Here is a 20100-nt window from a genome sequence, read left to right as displayed (position 1 = left end):
GTACATGTGATGTTTCCATGTAAACATTGATAGACATCTGTTTAAGAAGATGGAACAATGACAAATTTTGATTCATGTTTATACTTTCACTTCATATTTCTTGGAACCAGTGGTGTTTAAATCATCATACTTGTATTTATGGCTGATATACTTTGTGTTACTTGCTATGTTCCATAGGTACAGATGTACTATGATACCTTTAGATGAGAGTACTAGTATTGTATTGTGGGGAAACATTCAGTTGATAGGGACTGGCTAATATCTGTTAGATTTATTGTGAAAGACACTGTCCATGTTGTGTTGTCATGCAACACCCACAATCTTTGTTGCAAATCGTAGTTGGCCGTCATTTTGTCCTTTTTTTTCAATCAAAGAATTTTATTACCGTAGCAGATTTTATGTTCATGGAGATATGATCTGAATAAGTCGCTAACTCACAGTGTTTAAAATCGAAAGGTGTTAAAATCATAATGGAGGAGAAAAATTGACATCTGGAACATACTTACTGTCCTGTACTGAAGATAACCTTCTTGTAAAAGAAAAACTAAAACATAACCAAATGTTGTTTCTGTCCTTCAACAATATTCAACCAGTACAGTGGAAGCCAGTTAATTGCACAACGGATTAACGCACACTTCTGTTAACTGCACGGAATTCTAAAATCCAAAACCGGTGCGGTCCAGCTAGATAACTTCGCATTATTGCACCAGCCGGATAATTGCACCAAATTCGCTGGCAAATAGGCCGTGCAATTAAGCAGCTTCTACTGTATTTATTTTTACCCAAGGATAGACCTTAAATGCTCTACGGGCAGGCTAATGCTCAAAAGAATGTACCCATCAAAGTGCTGTGCTTCCAAACTTGGTGCTTTTACCTCTTGCATCCTTTGTTGTCAAAATGTAGCTGTAATGTAGGTCATTCTACCAACTTGAATACAGGGAAAACAAACATGAATTAGTGTCATTTTACACCATTGTGAATTTTATTCACTGCATGCACAATACAATGTACATTAATTATAATTATCACTTACAACAGACAAGATGACACATTCAAAAATAGCTTTTAAAGGCAACAAGCTATTTACACTACAGACATTGCATGGTATTTCAGGTGAAAATTCTCTTCCACATCCAGATGGTTTATGAACATGAAAAACTGATCTTTGGTCCAACAATATTGTATGTTTCTATTTTAAAGACAGAACTGGAGATTCAATGTTTTTTTGCAATTCCTGAGTCATTACAGCATGTTGAAATTTTCAATTACTGATTTTGTGCAGAACTAATACAAATGGAGAGGATATGCAAGACTACTAGTAGCTCATGCATTTCGTAACTTTGCCTCTTCGTCAACTTGAGTGTGGCAGCCGGTGTTATACATCACATCACTGCCCCTGCAGTATCATATCTCTTGCACATAAGTCTACCTAAAGACACAAACTTTATTGACAGAATAGTTTATTTGTTCATTCTTTGCATTTTAGGCATAAAACTAGGTCGATGAGGTATTTACAACGCTGTATTGATACAGGTAAACCGCTCAGTAATTTGACACTTCTGTTAGGGTGCCGGACGTCCTCTACTGTCTGCAGTGACACTAGCTAAGGGACGTATGATGTGTTTATGTACCGTTTGTACTTCTGTACCCTGTCTTCCGTTGTACAGACTAGAATGTATCGTAGCCACTGTAACTGTAAGTCAGCTGTTGATATTCAGTATTATTAGGATGTGAGGGATATTAAGTTGTTTGTTAAAAGCACTTAATGGCTTGGTCCGGCAATTCACCCGACATGGTAATGATGTTAAAGCAAAGTCACATGGCAGGGCGGCCAACGCTAGCCTAGTAGTGTCATCTTAGCCTATCAAACAAGTCCACGTGATTTTATACTGAAGCGCTTAGATGTGTCATGCATTATACTTAACGTTATGGTGTGATTTGAGAAATGATATTGATACGTTCTCACAGACTGACACGTATAGCGAACATCTGTACATGTAGCGTTATAGATTAAGCTATCAACACCAGACGTTTCTACATGTATGTATAGCAGCTTCCATATATTACAATTAGCGTACGTGGTTTAGATATACATTCACGGTTTGAATGAGTTTAGGGTACGGTTTATAACACCTTATACTCCGCTGAGATTCTCATGTAAGGACAGAGATTTTGCTGGTAGTATCTACATGCTATCACACACGGCCTCACCCATTTAAGAAAATACAAGTGTTTTTAGAAAATAATATAGTGAACGATACTAGGAAACGCTCTATATCCAGACCCTCAGATGTGTTTGCGAAATATCACAAAAACATCCTTTAGGTCAACAAAGCACTTCTTAACACCGTTCACTATGTCTTCTACAATTAGTCACCCTTTCCGCAGTGGACATTTAGCGTGGTGCTAGTCTTGTACATTCGGCATGCTGCTGTGGTATGCCTACTGCGCAACTGGTGTAACTCTTGTCTTGGAGGCCCACTGTCTGCTGTAGTCTTTGTTCTTCTTTCTGTTATGGCATGAAAGAAAACAAGTCATGGGTGTGTTCCTCCATACCATGGCGGTGCGTGTGCTCTCAATTTATTCAAGTCACAAATACCGTGTTACCAAGCCGACGTCTGGCTAAGGATGACAACTTGCACATTGGGACAGGAATTGACACTTGAAATCGTGTTTTCAAACAGCCATCGCTGGTCAAATCTTAAGTCAGCACAGTGCACCATCATGTTATTCTCTGAATATGGAAGCTATACATATAGTCTGAGAGCAGAACGTTTGCTGAACTCGTTGTATATTAGGGACGTATATATGATAATTTTGCTGAAACGAAAGTGGTGTCTTTAGTCCTATATCTTCGTTAGCTTTCACCTACCCTTCTATAGTCTGTACTCCAAGGACGAGACCACGGTCTTTCCTCAGACAGAGACACTACAGAGAAAGAGATAACCTGTGTTGTGTGTACTCACCCGTTGACACACATGACGATAGCGGCGATGATGAGCAGGAGGGTGAGGAAGGCTGTGATGGTGATGAGGCCGATGACCCAGGGCTGGAGGTCACCACCAACCTCACACTCGCTTTCCTCCAGGACTGCCACAAGTCCAACCAACAGTCCAAGATCATTCTGAAGGGTGGTAAGTCATAAAAAAGTCAACATGAGTACAGAAATGTACCTGTCGTTAGACTAAAGGATTGCTGAGGCCATTGGTAGGTATAGGGCCCATCTGACTCTCCAAATACGTAAATACTCAACCACGGCTAGCCTGGAGTCCAGCCTTGTCAACTGTGTCCTGCTTCGAATAGCCGCTATTCTGTTGGCATAGTAGCGATCATCTCGTTATATCACTGCCATATGAGATAACGTAAGCGAATGCAGAAAACCTTCTGTGAGTTTTGCGATTGTGAAGCTATTTAGTTCTTTGTTTCACGTTCTCTTATGGTCAGTCTTGGAAATCAGTCTTTATACTGTTCCACCTTTGTTAGACCGATTCTTTATTTCAAAGCAAACTAAAGGTTCTTTGTTATCATACGGCAACATTACCACTTAATGTTGCTTACATTCATACTTGTCCTGAAACCAGGTGTGTCCAGTACCGTCTTCACGAGTGACGGGTCGAGGAAGACCAGGTCCGGCGCCACTGTGGGCGAAGGCGTGGTGACCGCACGTTTTTCCCGGTGAAGGGAGTTGTCCTCCACGTCTCTCTTCCTACGACTGCTGTCCTGAACACAAACTCCGTTTTCTCCACCTTTGGGAACAGCCAAGACGACCTGGATTCTGTAGACGGTACAAAATTACATCATTTTGTTTGTCATGACGAATAGTATCATAGCCTGGATACCATACCCCAACCTCAGATATCTTTCGTGTTGGGGTCTGGCAGGATGGCTGTAGAAAGGTTCTCGAAGGCCCTTGATCAGAGGGAGGAGAACCTAGGATTGATGACCACTCACACCACAGGTAGCCAGCTACAACACACCTCAGTTGATCAGCAGGCTATCACAGTAGCGAATCAGGTACTTAGTGGTCACTGTTATGGATTCAAAAAATACAGTTCGGGGTCTTTAACCAATCATGGTAGGGTGTAATTGCCTCCTGCTGATCCTGCTACTGTTCTATTGGTGGAGTTTTTTGCCCACTAGAAGGGGCAAAATTGAGAAGAGTTCCTATGTCATCCTGCCAGACCTCTGCACGATAGATACTTGAGATCGGGCTGGGGTTTGGTAACCAGGCTAATAGTATCATCGATAGTATCTGTATCTCTCTATATATATCCTGTATCATGTATAACGGCCATTCGGCGAAAAGTACCAGCTTCCAAGGTACGCGGTGCGGACGTTTGGACATCGATCTAGCTGTATACGTAAACATCAAAGTCTAGATAGTATACAGTTTCTGTGTTTTGTTGAAAGGCGGCACGAAAAAAACCCTCATTCAAAGAGTAGATATGACCGTTAACTGACTTAACGCGTTGACCTACCACCCTCACCGCACCCATCTATGTGCGTGAAGAGGATTGCCAGTATGGAACTTACCCAACGTTGTTGTCGGTAGTGTTGCTCTCGTCCCCATCCACTCGCAACAAGAACACATACTCCTCAGCAGCGGCACTGGTTATCGGGATCAGATTGCCAGAGGCCAGACTGGAAGTTCAAACATGATGCAATCAATCATATTGATAATCGTATTTATTGTTATCTATCGTTTGGCTGGTATTAGATATTAGATATCAAAGATATTAGATATTATATTGATATTAGATATGTTATATCTGCGCAAATGGTGTAAGGTTTAAGTGTATAATGTATTTAGATATGAACGTAAATGGTTTCAGTTTAAAGTGTAAATGCATGTAAAATGTATGCCTACAACATGTTTTCTGTACAGTTGAAAATGAAGTCCTAGTACCTGACATAGCTGATACCCTTACAGCAGCTCTCCGCGTTTTCGCTATTCTTGCAAAACTCGTTGGCCGAATCCCTTATGAGTTCCTTGATTCTGGATTTCTTTGGACCAATCTAGAGGTGGAAAAGATCGGGTAACTTCATACCATGTCTCCATGTCTTGTAATATTCCTTTGCAGCACACAAATAATGTTTTTGGATAGTGCAAAGCCATCGCAATCACTGTTACTCACATCGTTCACATAATATACAGTGCTATAACAAGATATCTAACGATTACACTCAACAAGAAGGTGTCCACTTTAATATATACCATTCTCTGCAAATGAGTTAGAATGAAAACCTTGTAAGGGTGATGGCTTTCAACCATACAAGCTTTTGACCACGTATGAAACATTTTGCAGTTTTTCTTGACTTAATTGTGCCAGTGAACGTACCTTAGATATGGCCGCGCCCACAATGTTCAATCGGGCGCTGTGCGTCCTGTCCTTGCTCGACTCTTTTGCTGCAAAGCAACGATATACAAGAATAATCACCTTTATCACAAAAATCAGTGAGAGTTTGGGAAGTTTAGACACAAATACACCAAGCGTGCACACTTTTATTCCTGACAGAATTGTCAATGAATGTACAACTGTACATAAAGATGTAATTCATAAAAAGTTAACATGTACAGATTGCTGTGATTCAGTGTCCAAACTGGAACTGTTTTATTTGTTGGACGTCCAACGTAAGTATTCATTTTATATGTACAACAGAGATTGCTAACTATCAATCGCAAACGGATGAGGAGATAGATGAATAAGGACCATGGAATGAGATCCGTTTGTAGCAGGTATAGTGTTTATTCCATGTACAATGAACAAGAAACACCTTTGCTCCCGTCATCAGTGCGTCATATACATACATCCAGGATTTTCTGTCCCCGTTACATGTTACAGATGTAATACACAGGAAATGCACAACAAAGAGATAAAGAAAACAACTAGATCACTTATATTATATATAAGTATATTGGTAAAGTAAATAGTATATAAGGACAAGTAGAGAACAAATCTGCTTCTTCGTTGTCATGTATAACTTGGACTCAAATAACGTATAAGCAGTAGAGTTTAATTACAGTACTATTAACAAAGTTGCTTCGGATGAAACAACCATTCTGGCCTAAAAGGCTACACTACTGATTGGCACATAATGATTCACCAATCAGATTGCTACTGTGTGATGACGTCAGCACGTCGTAAACAGGAGCGTCACTGGTGCCGAGTGAATCACCATAGCAACTGTATGTTCCAATAACAAAGTGTTGTTGTCACTTATATTCTAACATGTTACTACCGTAGATATTACATACGTAGACATATCAAACATATTTGGAAAATTCAAACGTACACACAAGACACATTGACTTTCAGGTAACATTCTGATACATATTTCTCTCGGTATGTATATGTCACAGTGGAGATCACGATCCAGGAGAATTGCCGATCCTCCTAGGAGAGATCGCGATCGGAGTTTCTCCTAGGAGAAACTCCGATCCAAACTCAAACGATGCTAGGATGTATGAAACAGCAATAATTTTTTTGATAAACAATGATTTTATTCGGTATTAATGCAAACCTACTAACTCATTACCAACTACACTCAAGCCTACTTGTGTCACTTCTACAATGTTAACTTCACCAAAGACTATCACACTTGAGTCACTTCTGCAACTTTACTCAAGGTACACTATAGTATATAGCATCACTTTCATGGTAAATTTCATGTGAGTATGTTTTCTGTAATTTCTGATAAAGTAATTTCTTTTAAAGTAGTGGCAAAAATCTTATAATATGTGAAAGACACCAACAGGTGATCAAACAATGTGTCAGTATGCAAATTTCACGGCTTTGGAAGAACAATAACAACTGTAAAGTTGTCAAACAGGTGTCAAAAAATCAAGCAGAGTTTCAAGATATTACTCACAATTTCACACCTATTGAGTACATTCACTAGTCAGACGTGTATGGCATCAGTTCACAACTTTTGAAGACCAATAACCATTGTAAAGTGATCAAACAGGTGTCAAACAGAGTTTGCATGCCCCCAAGACATATAAGGACAAATTTCTCCCTCCAGCCAGTTCCTTGTATCCTTGAGTATAGTTCTGGGAAAGACACAAATGTGGTAATGTTGAAATGATGCTATATACTATATGATAGTGTGGTTGCCTTAGTATAGTTGTAGTGACACCAGTAGTGATGACACGAAAGAAGAAGAAGACCAGTATGGTATCTTGAGTATAGTTGTAGAAGTGACAATAGTGAGGTAGCATTGAGTAAAAGTGTGCATTGAGTAAAGTTGCAGAAGTGACTCAAGTGTGGTAGTCTTCGGTGAAGTTAACATTGTAGAAGTGACACGGGATCTGTTTCCTATATCTATTGTAGTTTCTCCTAGGAGAAATCCCGATCGCAATCTATACTAGTAGAATCGGCGATTCTCCTAGGAGAAACTCCGATCGTGATCTCTCCTAGGAGGATCGGCGATTCTCCTGGATCGTGATCTCCACTGTGACATATATAATAACATTTCACGTTTCATCTCATTTCTCCACGATAAATCGATAACGTTGGTTATTGTGCATGTCCCGATACAATATAGAATTAGAAATATTACGGCGTCAAATTGTTTTCAAGTATGGGATCTCAATGACTAGGAATTCAGCTTGCAGCAGCCTAATATCAAAGTCACACCAAGATGGTAAAGCTTCCTTCTTCTTTAAGGAATGGTCGCTTAAGTATCATTCAGTTCTGCTCCATGTGGTCATTGCAGATCAAACATCAGTCCCAAAGCGCCCACCCAGTTTACATACACCGTTAGAGTCCTTCGCTTTCTTCATCGTCCTTTCCTCAGATGCCAATCTGTCGAACCCCACGTGATCTCCATACAACAAAGGATAGGTTTTTGTAAATCCTTAAACCTTTAATTTTAGCTGACATGCCTTAAGTTGTATCTTTCACACTGTTCTCGCATTACTGTTATACACCCCATGATTTTATGATACTAAGATGGCAAATTATACAGATTACTGAAGTGAAATAGAAAGACAAGTTTCCTTGGCTGTCCTCCGAGTCTCTAAGGTTATACAGAAGGCACTGCTACTGGACCAACTGCTGAAGACCCCACTTTACTGTGGAATTACTCTCGATCCCATCAGTTCCTTGGAGTAGCCTTTGGTCTTCTTCCTAGAAGAGACAATAAGGGACAAAACGTCACCATATATCATCAAGCAAGAGCTATATCTGGCTTTATGTAAGTCAAAGCGCATCACGTAATTAACAGTCTCAAACTGGGTTTAAAGCAATCTCTCTCTCTCTTTCTCTTGAATATACCTATCTATCTATCTATCTATTCATCTCTATATAGAGAGAAAGTTATACATATATATTTATATATATGTATATATATATGTGTGTGTGTGTGTGTGTGTGTGTATACACACACACATATATATATAAATATATATATATATAGAGAGAGAGAGAGAGGGAGAGAGAGATTATATACAAAGATACAAGAGAGAGAATGGAAAGGAAAGACGACAACCATTGACAGCGCCTAAGAATTGATGACTAACGAACTGACCTGTTGCAGCACATTATGATGGTTGCTGCGAACAGGATTAGGAGTAGGAAGAACATGATGGTCAGCAGAGCAATCAGCCACGGCTGGAACGGGACGTCATCGTCTCTTTTACCATCTCGGCAGGGGCTGTCAAACCCGTCCGCCCTGGACACCTCGCCGACGTAAAACCCGCTCTGAAAGTGGACAGGTGCAAAACAAAAGTATGAATACAGTGGACTGTTAGACCAATTCCTTTGAATACGTTGTCTTGGAAGAAAATTTGAGTATCCAAAACACCAACGTTACTTTAACACATTCTAGTAGCATGACTTAAAGGTTCAATATATGCAGCTTTTGCAGATCTACTTGGGATTGTCTTTATACCCCCCTCACATTAGGCGAAAATCGATCGGACGACGAGTCTGCGAAATCTAAATTACGAGGAGGCATTACCCTGACGGGAAGGGGGGAACTCTGCCATTTCTTCGTCGGCAGCAGGGTCATGCCTCCTCGTAATTTAGAGCTCGCAGACTCGTCGTTCGATCGATTTTCGCCTAATATGAGGGGGGTATAAGGCAACCTTTGCGGTTAGTAAAGACACTCACGGCAGCGGCTTGAGTTCGGAATCTGTTTGACTGCAGGATAGCCTTGGTGATGTCCGGGTCCAGGTACACGGAGCTGGGGGCCGGGGTGGGGCTCTCCGTGCTGTGGGGGTGTCTCTTCATCCTGTGGGGGATGACTGCCTCCACACTCCGCCTCCTGCGGGCGTGATCCTCCAGCACACACAGCTCGTTGTCATGGTGCTCCTGGGGCACTAAGATGGCGACCTCGATCCTGTGGAAGGTGTGGAAGGAAATGATGGTGATGATGGTGGTGATGATGATGATGATGAGTTCCTGTGTCTCATTACTCGCAAGCAACACGACTCAAAGGAGAGAAAATACTAGCTTTCAACAAAATCAAGCTTATAAACTGCTCAAGGAAACAAAGAACTTTATCACACAACGTACGCACATTCTTGCTTAAGTTTTTAATTGCTTTCTAGAGCGGAATGATTACCTGACGTTGCTGTCTGCACTGGCGTTGACATCGCCGTCCGTGTGCAAGAAGAACACATATTCTTCGGCGGAATGGTTGTCAGCCACGATCATCGGCCCGTTACCAAGGCTGCAATTCAAAACGGATACGTTAAGTTGGACGACAGTTAACGTGCACTGAGCGTAACTTTCATGATTGTACTCATAAACTTTGTGTTCATCTATTAACATTAGGGGATAAGGAAAACAATTCTTCATTGCATGTATAAAGCCCTCATAAATGATTCAGACGCATTGAACCCTGGCATTGAGGAAATGTCTACAATGTTCATTGTTCTTGTGCACGTAGCTTTATAACCATCACATGGAGATGAATAAGTTCATCCACAACTCAATAACTCGCTCTGACGTATGCTCCATAATTCAACACGCACGGACATTGTCTTTTGTGACACAAGGAACAAAGAATGACTTTTAATATTCCTCAGAATTGACAAAGCCGTAGCAACTGAAAACAAACAGTTTTTGAGGACAGGTTGTGTCGACATAATAATAATATGTTTCGTCAGGAAGGTTTTGTTCGAAGAGCAGCCTCAGATTTTGCAAGATTGTGTTGAATCTTTGGAACTATTTTAGATGAAAAGCTACATTGTAGTAGAAAGATAGGTTAATTTAAGAGTTATGCAGTCTACGACCTCGATATATTCAACGTTCCGAACTTGAAGATATGAGCATCTAATGTCGAATGTATCCTATGCTCTTGTAAAGCTTCGTGGTAAAGTGTACTTACGATTCATATTTGGTGTCCTTACAGCATTTTTTCTTGTAGTCGGTAGCATTGCAGAAGATGTTCGCTTCGTCCCTTACGAGCGTTTTTATGTCTGATATGTTTGTCTGAATCTGCAAAAAATAACATATTTTACGATAAAAATATGATCATGATAGACATATATGTCATATGTAAACAAGGAAACATGTTTACATGTAGAACATTTCACTACAAGCATAATGTAGCATAATCGTAACAGTAAATAAAATTGAATGAGAATGAATTCATAGGATCACCAGAATGATAATAATAAACACAATTTCTAACAAAAACGTATAGTTTTATAGCTAAGTTTAATTTCTTTCTACAATGTACAAGAGTCCGTCCTTTACAGTACTTAAAACGATGAGAAGAACACTTACCGTTGAGGTGCCGGCGCCAGCAAAGTTGACGTAAACGCTCTTCTTCTCATTATCCTTGGGAATTTCCACCGAGACACAGACGTGTGCACAAAACACTAGCAAGAGGGCCTTGGAAAACATCGTTCCGTGACAAAACCGAGATCCAAACAAAGCACGCCTCCTTCACAAAACGAAACAGCAATATTCGAACTTTGTGAAAAGTTTTTGGTGAAAAACACGCTCGGGTAGGAAATATCTCTCAGTGCTCTTGAGCCCAAGCTGAGAGACAGATGTAATCTGGGGCACTAACACACACAATGGACTTTAAATCCCTGTATGTATCTTTGGTATCTGCGGAGACCATCTCTACTTTAACAGCTCCGCTGCTACGCTACGCCTTTTGTTGATAGTTACCTGGATCGGTACATGTCAGAGTGCCCTTGACAATCTATTCTGCATATCAGCGCACGATCCCTGTCAATATCAAGTCGACAACCGTCTCAATGCATTAAACAAATGTTTTGTTCGTTTTGTGTTTGTGTCGTATCCAATGATAATCCTGTTTGTAGGAACAAGAATCCCTTTGTTGCCTTGATAGCTCGTTGAATAGGAACGTTTGCACCCGTTGTTATAGAATCTGCTGAAGCACGCAATAAACGTCCCCCAGGACCCAAATCTCTTGTAGATTGCCTCTAATGCTGTTTGCCGTCACCCGAAAACACGTTATTGTTCAAAACAGCCACATGATTTGATATCTCATGGACATGATCCTTCTCTGCAAACAAAACATCACCATATTATTTTGTAAGAGCTAACTTCGAAATCAGTCAAGTTAACTGAAGGGACCGCCCTGAGAATTCATAAATGAATAAATTGGTCATTACAGTTCATGTGATCACGTATGCATTGCAAATCTCGGACAAAAACGACAAAAAATATATTCATCATTTTTATTTGAAAAATAAGACTGATACTATCAGCACTATTCATCAAAGCATCAACATTCACCTGAGTTTTCGAATTAAAATTTGAAGAGATAATCTGTTCTCAACTTGATTCAATCGAAAATTCTGGCGATTCCAAATTTTGAGATGTAGAGCAGTTTATCTCTTAATAAAAATTCATAAAAACGGTTCCCAATTGGAATTACCTGATGAAACTGGTTCTAAACCTTCAATTAATGCAAATGATGTCTTTGAAAATACATTGTTGCTGAAGAACAGGATATGTATCTCTACAGGCTATAGGGACTTATTGATGACCGCAGGTGGCTTGTTAAGTACAAAGGGTTTGCGTGATATCGTTGTTATTGTACTGACCGCAGAAACACGGTCTCTATGGACGACATACAATAGTTGTTTTGATTTGTTATTCAAACTCATCTGCGTCACACCCTAACACATATCTTAAGGCATTATTCGCCAATGAAGCGAATATTGAAAAACATCTTTCCAAATCTAGAGTCAAATAAATCTTCCTTATTGATTGGTTCTCTTTCTATCACAAAAGTCTTACATCCACTGCATAAGATCTTGTCAAAACAGCCTAATATTTAAGGTTGGCATTGAGGGAGAAAACGAAATTGAATTTGTTCATCTGTTACGTAGATTTGAAGATAAATAATATAGAAACAAATTTTCGCATCGGAATAATTAATCTTTTTGTCACTTGTCACCTTCGGGCAAGAATTTCCAATAAACTTTGTTGTTTATTGTTATATCAATTCTAAGTGCGTTTCTCTATATCATACTTAATTTATGATAACCCGAAGAAACAACAGATACAGTAAGCTTTGCATTCATATGTTTAGTAATTGGCTGGACGAAAACGTGTAAAGCTAGCTAGGTAAACTTAAAACGCTTCAACTTTATCATTTTGCCGCAAAACGTTAAGCCATCATTACAGGATATCATCCTGGGTAGCTGTATGTTATCACTGATATTGGCAACTCTTAATCTTTCAGACATGAATGTTCCAACGGTAACTAACGCATTGTCGTAGGAGTCATGGGGACTACCAGGTCCTTAAAAAGAATAGTAAAATAGTACAAGAGGCACTTATTTAGATACGGCTGTTCATGCATCCTTTATTGACGTCAAACATCAAATGCAAGCGGTGACAACATCGCCATTCAATGGCAAACATTGAAAGCTGCTAACAGTCAAATGACAGTGTTGAGAGGCTTTATTTCTCAATTGATACAAAAATAAGCGATAACTCTTGATCTATACAATGCCCTCGTGAAAAGCCATGTAACCGTGTGGTTTACACCTCATACATTTTATCCATATTCACTTCTTCGTACTTCCAGCAATGAAATGATACAAAAGTAGTACAATGTTATTCTCCGCTTACCGCATGTACAAATGTTATATTAGTATCTACTGTTTACGGCTGTACGTAACTACACTATCGTTTCTAGTACACGTACCAGCAAAACTTAAACAACGAAGATACCTTACATGTGATAGCAATGGAAGGAATGATGCAACTCAACATAAATGTCTGGCGATATGGAGAACAGATAACTTCATTCACAACATATGTGCTTCAAGTTCAATGTCGTGGGGCAGTGAGACGTTTTGTCGAAAAGGTAGGCGCTGCAAATCCTACGTGCCTAGAGAGACAGATGGAACTACAGGATACCTGACTTCTGTTGTCATGACACATGTAAGTGTGGCAAGTTTAAACATTGGATTGGTCTTGAATCATAATGACTTATTTGTCCACCTAGGCCATGTGAGGTAGGATGATTTCTTCTGCGCCAAACAGATACTGTAATATGTAGTTTTTCAATATAATATTTCAGAAATCAATTCGGTTGTTATGGTTGTTCCCGGATATTCCTTCCGAATGTGAATGACATTGAAATGGCACTAGATGGCGAACTGTAGCTGAATGAACAGCGCCCTGTGCCCTACTTCTAAGTAAAGGCCAGTTTTGGAGTGATCGGGCGGTTGTATGTTCCGTATGAAGTCGGAGTGATTACACGGTTGTATGTTCCGTATGAAGTCCCTGCTTGTTCTGGACCTGGTGACACTCTTATGAGTGACCCCATCGACCCTTTGGAATAGGGGCTATTCTTTGATCTGTAACGACAAGAACGGGGTGGTTTATTAGTACTTCGCTTGTATAGATAGCATAAAGTCGTATAAGGACTGTAATTTCAAGAAAATATATGAGTCATCTAGTACTTTAAGAATAAAGTTTTAACCGGGAATAAAATTCATGCATGAATACAATACAGTCCTTACAACATATATAACATACAGTTTTGAAATCAACGACATAAAATAGGCTTTGGAGGACCATTTCAACTTGGCAAGCATCAGAGGACTGAAAGCTTGTTGGTAAGCGCTTTATTTTGTGTACGAATGTACAGTTTAAAATTATAATATATAATAGAGAGATAGATCTGACGCACCCATTGTGACACATCATGATAGTGGCAGCCAGCAGCAGGAGAAGGAGGAAGGAGGCGATGGTGATGAGGGCAATGACCCACGGCTGGATGTCGTCTTCAAAGGTGCAGTTCTTCTCATCAGACTTGACGACTGAGGCTGAGATGAGACCGAGCCGGGACTGTGGGAAGAGAACAGTGGTTTCATTAGCGTCTGAATGGCGGTCTGGTTCAACATTCATTCTAATTTTGAAAATCAACCTAAAGGTGATATCACACTGCACTTGGGGTACCGGTGCGGCACTGCGAGGTTCGTTTACTGCGGCACTGTTGTGTTATTTGCGCCGATATTTTTCTAATTAAGATATTGCGTAATACTTAAGAGTATGACTTGGACGATCGACAACAAAGGACACAAAACGTAAGAAAATTCGTTCTTTATCTCTGAAATTCGTGCCGCCGATGCCCAAGTGCACCGATGCCCCAGATACCACCTTGAGGGGTCCTGAGAGCAAAGACTGTCTCAGAAATGTTATCCCAAACGAGATGTAGATCATATCATCGCTATATGCAGTAGCTTTTGTTATTTAAGTGCTGACTGGCACACTGTTGCTTTGGGACAGTAACACTATACATCCAATTGTTATGCGGATATTCCTAGGTGGCCTAGTCGTCTCTTTGTACGCCGAATGCCAACAACACTATTGTAAATTTTTCATGAGATTCGTCATCGTTGGTATTGAAAATCATAGGATATATTCAACACATTAAAGGCACATGCTTACGTTCACAGCAGCTCTGAAGCTGTTGGAGTTCAGCAGCAGCTTGACCAGGTCAGGATCCAGATAGATATAGTTCGGTGCGGCAGTGGGGGCAGCTGTGGTGACGCTGTGCCTTTTCCTTCTCAAGAACACGTCTTCTGCAGTACTTCTCCTCTTGCGGCTGGGTGTTTCTACGAGGCACAGGTCATTCTCATCGGCTTCCTGTGGCACAACGATGGCAAGCGTCACTCTATAATGGGAAATAAATGTTATTTCGTTAGTTATGTCCATAAAAATACAACAGTTGTTATTAGGAAGCCGTACCCTGGACGTGTCTACAACAAAGCAAAACAGGGGGACAAATCCATACATCCGTGATCCTTTTACTTAAAAGTACGAAGGAGAAGCTACTGCTTTGAAATTCCAATTCAGTTCACTTTCTTAGACGTCGTCAATAGCATCATACACAATACTCACTTGACACTGCTAGTTGTGTTAGCTGAAGAGTCTCCTGCCACAGATAGAAAACGAATGTAGTCCTCTGCCGTCAGATTCGTTCCTGGGACGATGATGTCTCCACTTCCCAGCCTATAAGTAGATAAGAAGGACAAAATGTATGAGAAACAAATGGCATGATGTTTATTGGACCACTCTAGAACCAGGAACTGAACAAGCTTTCGATGTGACCACAAAGATACACCATTTCGTATTCCATCTATATTCTGTGAATATAAGTCTTTGAATGTTACTATTGGGGCAATTAACCGTAACTGAACCAAGAAACATGTATCTAGAATATTTTTCATGTCCCTTGGAATGTGTAAATCTGAAGTAAATATTTGCGTTGAGGTGTAAAAACCCTATGGTTCTGCAATAATTAAACGTCTTTGAATCGGACCCTGCCAATTCGCACGCAAGGCTAAATATATGTCAATTATAACTGACGCTGGGATATGGAATTTGAGCCATACCATTGTAACGATCAAGGTTCTATTATGACAACCACATTTACTAACGTCATGGTTGTTAAGCAGACGGCTTTTCCATCAACATACACCTTTACCGGGGATCTTCTGTGAATGACGTGTAGGATTTTCGTTAAGATACTGGAGTCTTTTTTCCCTGAAAGTATTTATTCTACAACAATAGAATCTTTACTTCATGTTTTCTTCCCATACGATAGTAATACTAAGAAAACGTTAAATAAAATAAATATACTCACTCTGTGTACTTTATGTCCTTGCAGCACTTCGCTTTGTGATCATCTTGTTGACACAGTTTGTTGGTTTCGTTTACGATGACTTCTTTCAAGGCGGTTGAATTTGCATTTATCTGGAAAGAAACAGTGTCTACCAGTTAGATACAAGAAACCATGAAAATATAGCAGGGAAATATAATATCAAAGACAGTTCATACAACATTCAAAAGTATCATTCAAGTTGTGATAACTGCAAGGTGCTTTGTAGCGTTTATGTTATCACTGAGTACATACGCTGATAACAGTCCAATAGACAAAGTCTAAACTTAAGCTTAAAGAATTGTCGGTTGTCAAAATCTTTTCCTGATTTTTTATTCGACGATGTTAAAGCAACGAACTTACCTCAGATGTGGATGATCCAGCGAAGGTTACTATTACACTGTGCCGCGTAGCCTCGTCTGCAAGTTGTTGCCCTCTACAGAGGTGTGCGACGAAGACAACCAAGAGGGTCTTGTAAAACATCGCCCTGCGTTGCCTGGGCTAGATCTAGAAATGTCTTGTAGTCGCAAAATGTCAAGCTTGTATCTTGGTCAGGGGTTGGAACGCTTTTGAGAACGACAGAAATATTTCCAACGTGGTCGCTCCCAAATGTAAGAAGCAGCGATGTCGTAACCTGTACGCAGCAGAGACTATTGTGCTCGACCTCAGTCAGGTGCGGGGCGTTTGAATGGCCGTTTGTTAACAATGGAGGGAGTAACGCAATGACGTCTGCTTGTTAACATGTTGTCCCTGACGACCATATCCATTTTCAAATACACGGCCGTATCCAGGACACGCCCGCTGTTTTGGATACTATTTTTCCTAGTCTGGCGTGCTTAAGCACTTAATTAAAAATCGATTTACAGCCGGAAGATGTCAAACTGAATAAAGACCCTGTCTATAGGCCAGACAATGGAGTGATGTATTGATTGAAATGCCATGTAGCATTCTTTTTTGTAGTATTCTTTTTGTCTTGTCGTCCTGACGCAAGGACATCTCCAGGCTGAAGAGGAATGTCAGAATCAATATGAGAAACAAGATGAACCGTGGCTCTACCCAACTCCAATGGGACCGGGTGTGGCGTTAGGATCAGACTTTATTGTTTCCGTTGCTTCGCGATTGCGCATCGCGAATGTACTTTTAATATAGCTTGATAATTGGTTTTGACAAAGGCGTCTTTGTCTTGCGGATGTCAGAACTTTGTGAATCAAACCCATTACTGTCAAATCTTAATGGTTACACGTGTTTTCACCAGAGAACATCTATCTTATCATTGATACTCTAGAAGTAGAACAAAGCCCTATCCCTAGTAGCGTGTTCGAGTGAGGTATCCATCCATAAAATGGCCTTGAAATGTCCGTACCATTTGAATTGCTTTAAAAGTATTGAGATACAGTGCTATGACTCTTTGCAATTTCACTCACTCAGTCACTCACTCAGTCACTCACTCACTCACTCACTCACTCACTCACTCACTCACTCACTCACTCACTCACTCACTCACTCACTCATTCACTCTCACTCACTCACTCACTCACTCATAAAATGTATGTAAATGCATGCGATAAACAAAAGACGATGTTCATTATGCGACATCAACGTATCATGCAATGTCACAGACGAAATATCCTTCGCTTGCTCCGCCGTCTTTTCGTATGTCCCTTGCGCTTATCAGGCTCTTTCTACCAATCGTGGAAGCGTGAAGCAGCTTGTCTTCCGATGGAAACAAGGCATACCGCATAACCTGAGAATGGAATTACAAACAACAAAAGACCTGCACTCACCACACACATTCCCATCCTTCTTCCCAGCTTGGAAGACGAAGCGATACCCTTCCTGACAGGAGCAGAAGTACGACCCGTCCGTGTTGGTGCACGTGGACAGTTCCCCGCAGTCGTTCCGATCAGATGACGCGCACTCATCAAGGTCTGTAGAGAGGGGAGCGGGTGGGGTGGAGGGAAATAATGCCCTAGATTAGGAGACCTGTGTTGTTTCAAAAATCTCAGGGCAAACCTAACAGAACGTACGAATCTGTACAGATACTATCTTAAGAGTCCGCTACTGGAACTCTCGTGTATTGGTGAATAGAATTTTACGAATGTTGAGACCAAATCAGATGTCAATAGTAAAAAAACTGAGGGAGATGAAAATGGTAACAAATGAAACCTTCTTTTCACATTTTTGTTATTTCGATTTATCATCCGTAGGCGACAATACGAAGGATAGAGCGAAGAGAGAACTTAAGTATCAATAAGGAGAGAAGCCATGTCGACACTACTCCAAGCCAGTGCAACGTTATTTTTTGGACAGACGGGGCAATGTGGCACTGTACTCAAGTTTAACCAACCTATTTCAACAGTTCCACAAACGCCACTGTACTGGACGTTATGACACCGTTAGCTATGAATAAAGTTATAAATGTTTCTAACCTGAAACAATGATTGAACTATCAAAGTCAAAGCCCCCACTGGTGTAGCTGACTGCCTGCAGCTCGTCAGTAAGGGTCTCCTTCACCTCCTGCGGAGTCACCCCGCTGTCCAGTATGACGTGCACGACGTAGTCGACGAGCAGGCTGCCATTGAGGAGTCCAAGGATCTCCACACTTTGGAAATTGGAGCCCAAAGCTCTCTGATGAAAATCGGTCAACTACAATGGGAAAATAAGACATTTCTTCAAAATACAAACTATTGATATATAGTTGCAATAGCCCGTATGCTTCACTGAAGGATCACTGTGGATAAGATAGTTTTAGTGTGATTTCTCTCTATCATAAATTTAAAAATACATGCAGATATATTGCAGTCGTGCCGGTGTGACAGCGTTCTCGCCCCCCCGTGATATCGCCCCCCCCGGGGGCAAAATCACTAGTGTTTTCGCCCCCCCCGGGGCAGGATCACTAGGGATTTCGCCCCCCCCCATTTCGCCCCCCTTTGGTGATTTCGCCCCCCCTCCCGGGGCGAAATCGCTAGTGATATCGCCCCCCCCGGGGCGAAATCGCTAGTGATATCGCCCCCCCCCCGGGGCGAAATCGCTAGTGATTTCGCCCCCCCCCCCTTTCCGGGGCGAAATCGCTAGTGAGATCGCCCCCCCCCCTCCCGGGGCGAAATCGCTAATGATTTGGCCTCCCCTTACCCTCTTGGGGCGAAATCGCTAGGGATTTCCAGTGATTTGCATCCTTCTAGTGATTTGCATCTCCAATAAACCTATAAGTTACATTACTTTTGCTTCGTACAAATCACATCATACCTCCATTAAATATTTTTAGCTCTTGCAGATTTATAGTGTCATCTAGTCTCATTCATTATGCAAATGAAGCTGTAATTGACACGTTAGAGTTAACACGTGTGCAGATACTTTCGTTTAGCTGCATTTTATGATGACATTTTGTCCTGAATTAAGAAAATGACTTGCGCATTTGCACAGTCTATACATAGTGGTGCACAATTAATTTGCACATTGCACTTTAGAATTTTTGTACTTTGACATTAATTATGCAAATCAGCATCTCATTTTCATAATCATTATCTGATATGTTTCACCTTCCATAACCTTTACATTACATAGATTACGTGTATTAAAGTCACAACATGGAAACAATAGAATTACATATTCGTCTCCTGAATCATGCGAATTATGTGCTAATTTGCATTTTTGCATGTCATTTCGTAAAGCCCATGCCACTTATCCCTTATATCATGGTATGTGAAGGTAAAAAGAAAAAAGGGAAGTTCTGTTTCAGTGACACAAGCAGATTACATAAATGTATCTGTAATTAGCACATGTTGTCATCTATGAAAAATAATTAGTTATGAAATATATTTGAGAATGAAATCATTTCGTCAGCCAACAATTACGTCCATTGACGTGATATAAGTATAGGATCCATTATGCTATTTTGGTCGACAGACTAACCAACAAACACAGGTACAGAACCATTGTGCAAAATATTCTGTATACAATACGTTCTATTCCGCATCATTTACAAGA

At 40.6% G+C, this 20100-nt stretch overlaps 4 protein-coding genes across 4 annotated transcripts in view; all 4 read right to left on the bottom strand.

The window, feature by feature from the left end:
• Window positions 1-536: 536 nt before the first annotated feature.
• Window positions 537-5790, bottom strand: LOC118428517. The gene is made up of 7 exons (XM_035838606.1): window positions 5760-5790; window positions 5340-5407; window positions 4907-5016; window positions 4534-4641; window positions 3559-3775; window positions 2967-3124; window positions 537-2509 (listed from the first exon to the last, which is right to left on the bottom strand). Exons 1-7 carry the CDS (start codon window positions 5788-5790, stop codon window positions 2443-2445), a joined length of 759 nt encoding a protein of 252 aa, XP_035694499.1. The 3' UTR covers window positions 537-2442.
• Window positions 5791-7466: 1676 nt separating this feature from the next.
• On the bottom strand, window positions 7467-11294 carry LOC118428408. Its single transcript, XM_035838450.1, has 6 exons — window positions 10737-11294; window positions 10336-10445; window positions 9568-9675; window positions 9114-9342; window positions 8530-8702; window positions 7467-8129 (listed from the first exon to the last, which is right to left on the bottom strand). Exons 1-6 carry the CDS (start codon window positions 10854-10856, stop codon window positions 8072-8074), a joined length of 798 nt encoding a protein of 265 aa, XP_035694343.1. The 5' UTR covers window positions 10857-11294; the 3' UTR covers window positions 7467-8071.
• A 1481-nt stretch (window positions 11295-12775) lies between these two features.
• Window positions 12776-16997, bottom strand: LOC118428421. Its single transcript, XM_035838472.1, has 6 exons — window positions 16477-16997; window positions 16099-16208; window positions 15354-15464; window positions 14901-15126; window positions 14140-14297; window positions 12776-13804 (listed from the first exon to the last, which is right to left on the bottom strand). The coding sequence occupies exons 1-6, from the start codon at window positions 16594-16596 to the stop codon at window positions 13639-13641; spliced, it is 891 nt and encodes a 296-aa protein (XP_035694365.1). The 5' UTR covers window positions 16597-16997; the 3' UTR covers window positions 12776-13638.
• Window positions 16998-17764: 767 nt separating this feature from the next.
• The window catches only part of LOC118428516 (mucin-2-like), a 7635-nt gene continuing 5299 nt past the window's right edge, over window positions 17765-20100 (bottom strand). Inside the window, exons 5-6 of the mRNA XM_035838605.1 lie at window positions 18543-18759; window positions 17765-18041 (exon numbers count right to left, since the gene is read on the bottom strand). Of these exons, the coding sequence (XP_035694498.1) occupies window positions 17785-18041; window positions 18543-18759 (474 nt within the window). The 3' untranslated portion in view covers window positions 17765-17784. The remainder of the gene's footprint in view (window positions 18042-18542; window positions 18760-20100) is intronic.

Source organism: Branchiostoma floridae, chromosome 13 (assembly GCF_000003815.2).
Source record: "Branchiostoma floridae strain S238N-H82 chromosome 13, Bfl_VNyyK, whole genome shotgun sequence".
Classification (NCBI taxonomy): domain Eukaryota; kingdom Metazoa; phylum Chordata; class Leptocardii; order Amphioxiformes; family Branchiostomatidae; genus Branchiostoma; species Branchiostoma floridae.
This window is presented reverse-complemented; position numbering and strand designations above follow the sequence as displayed.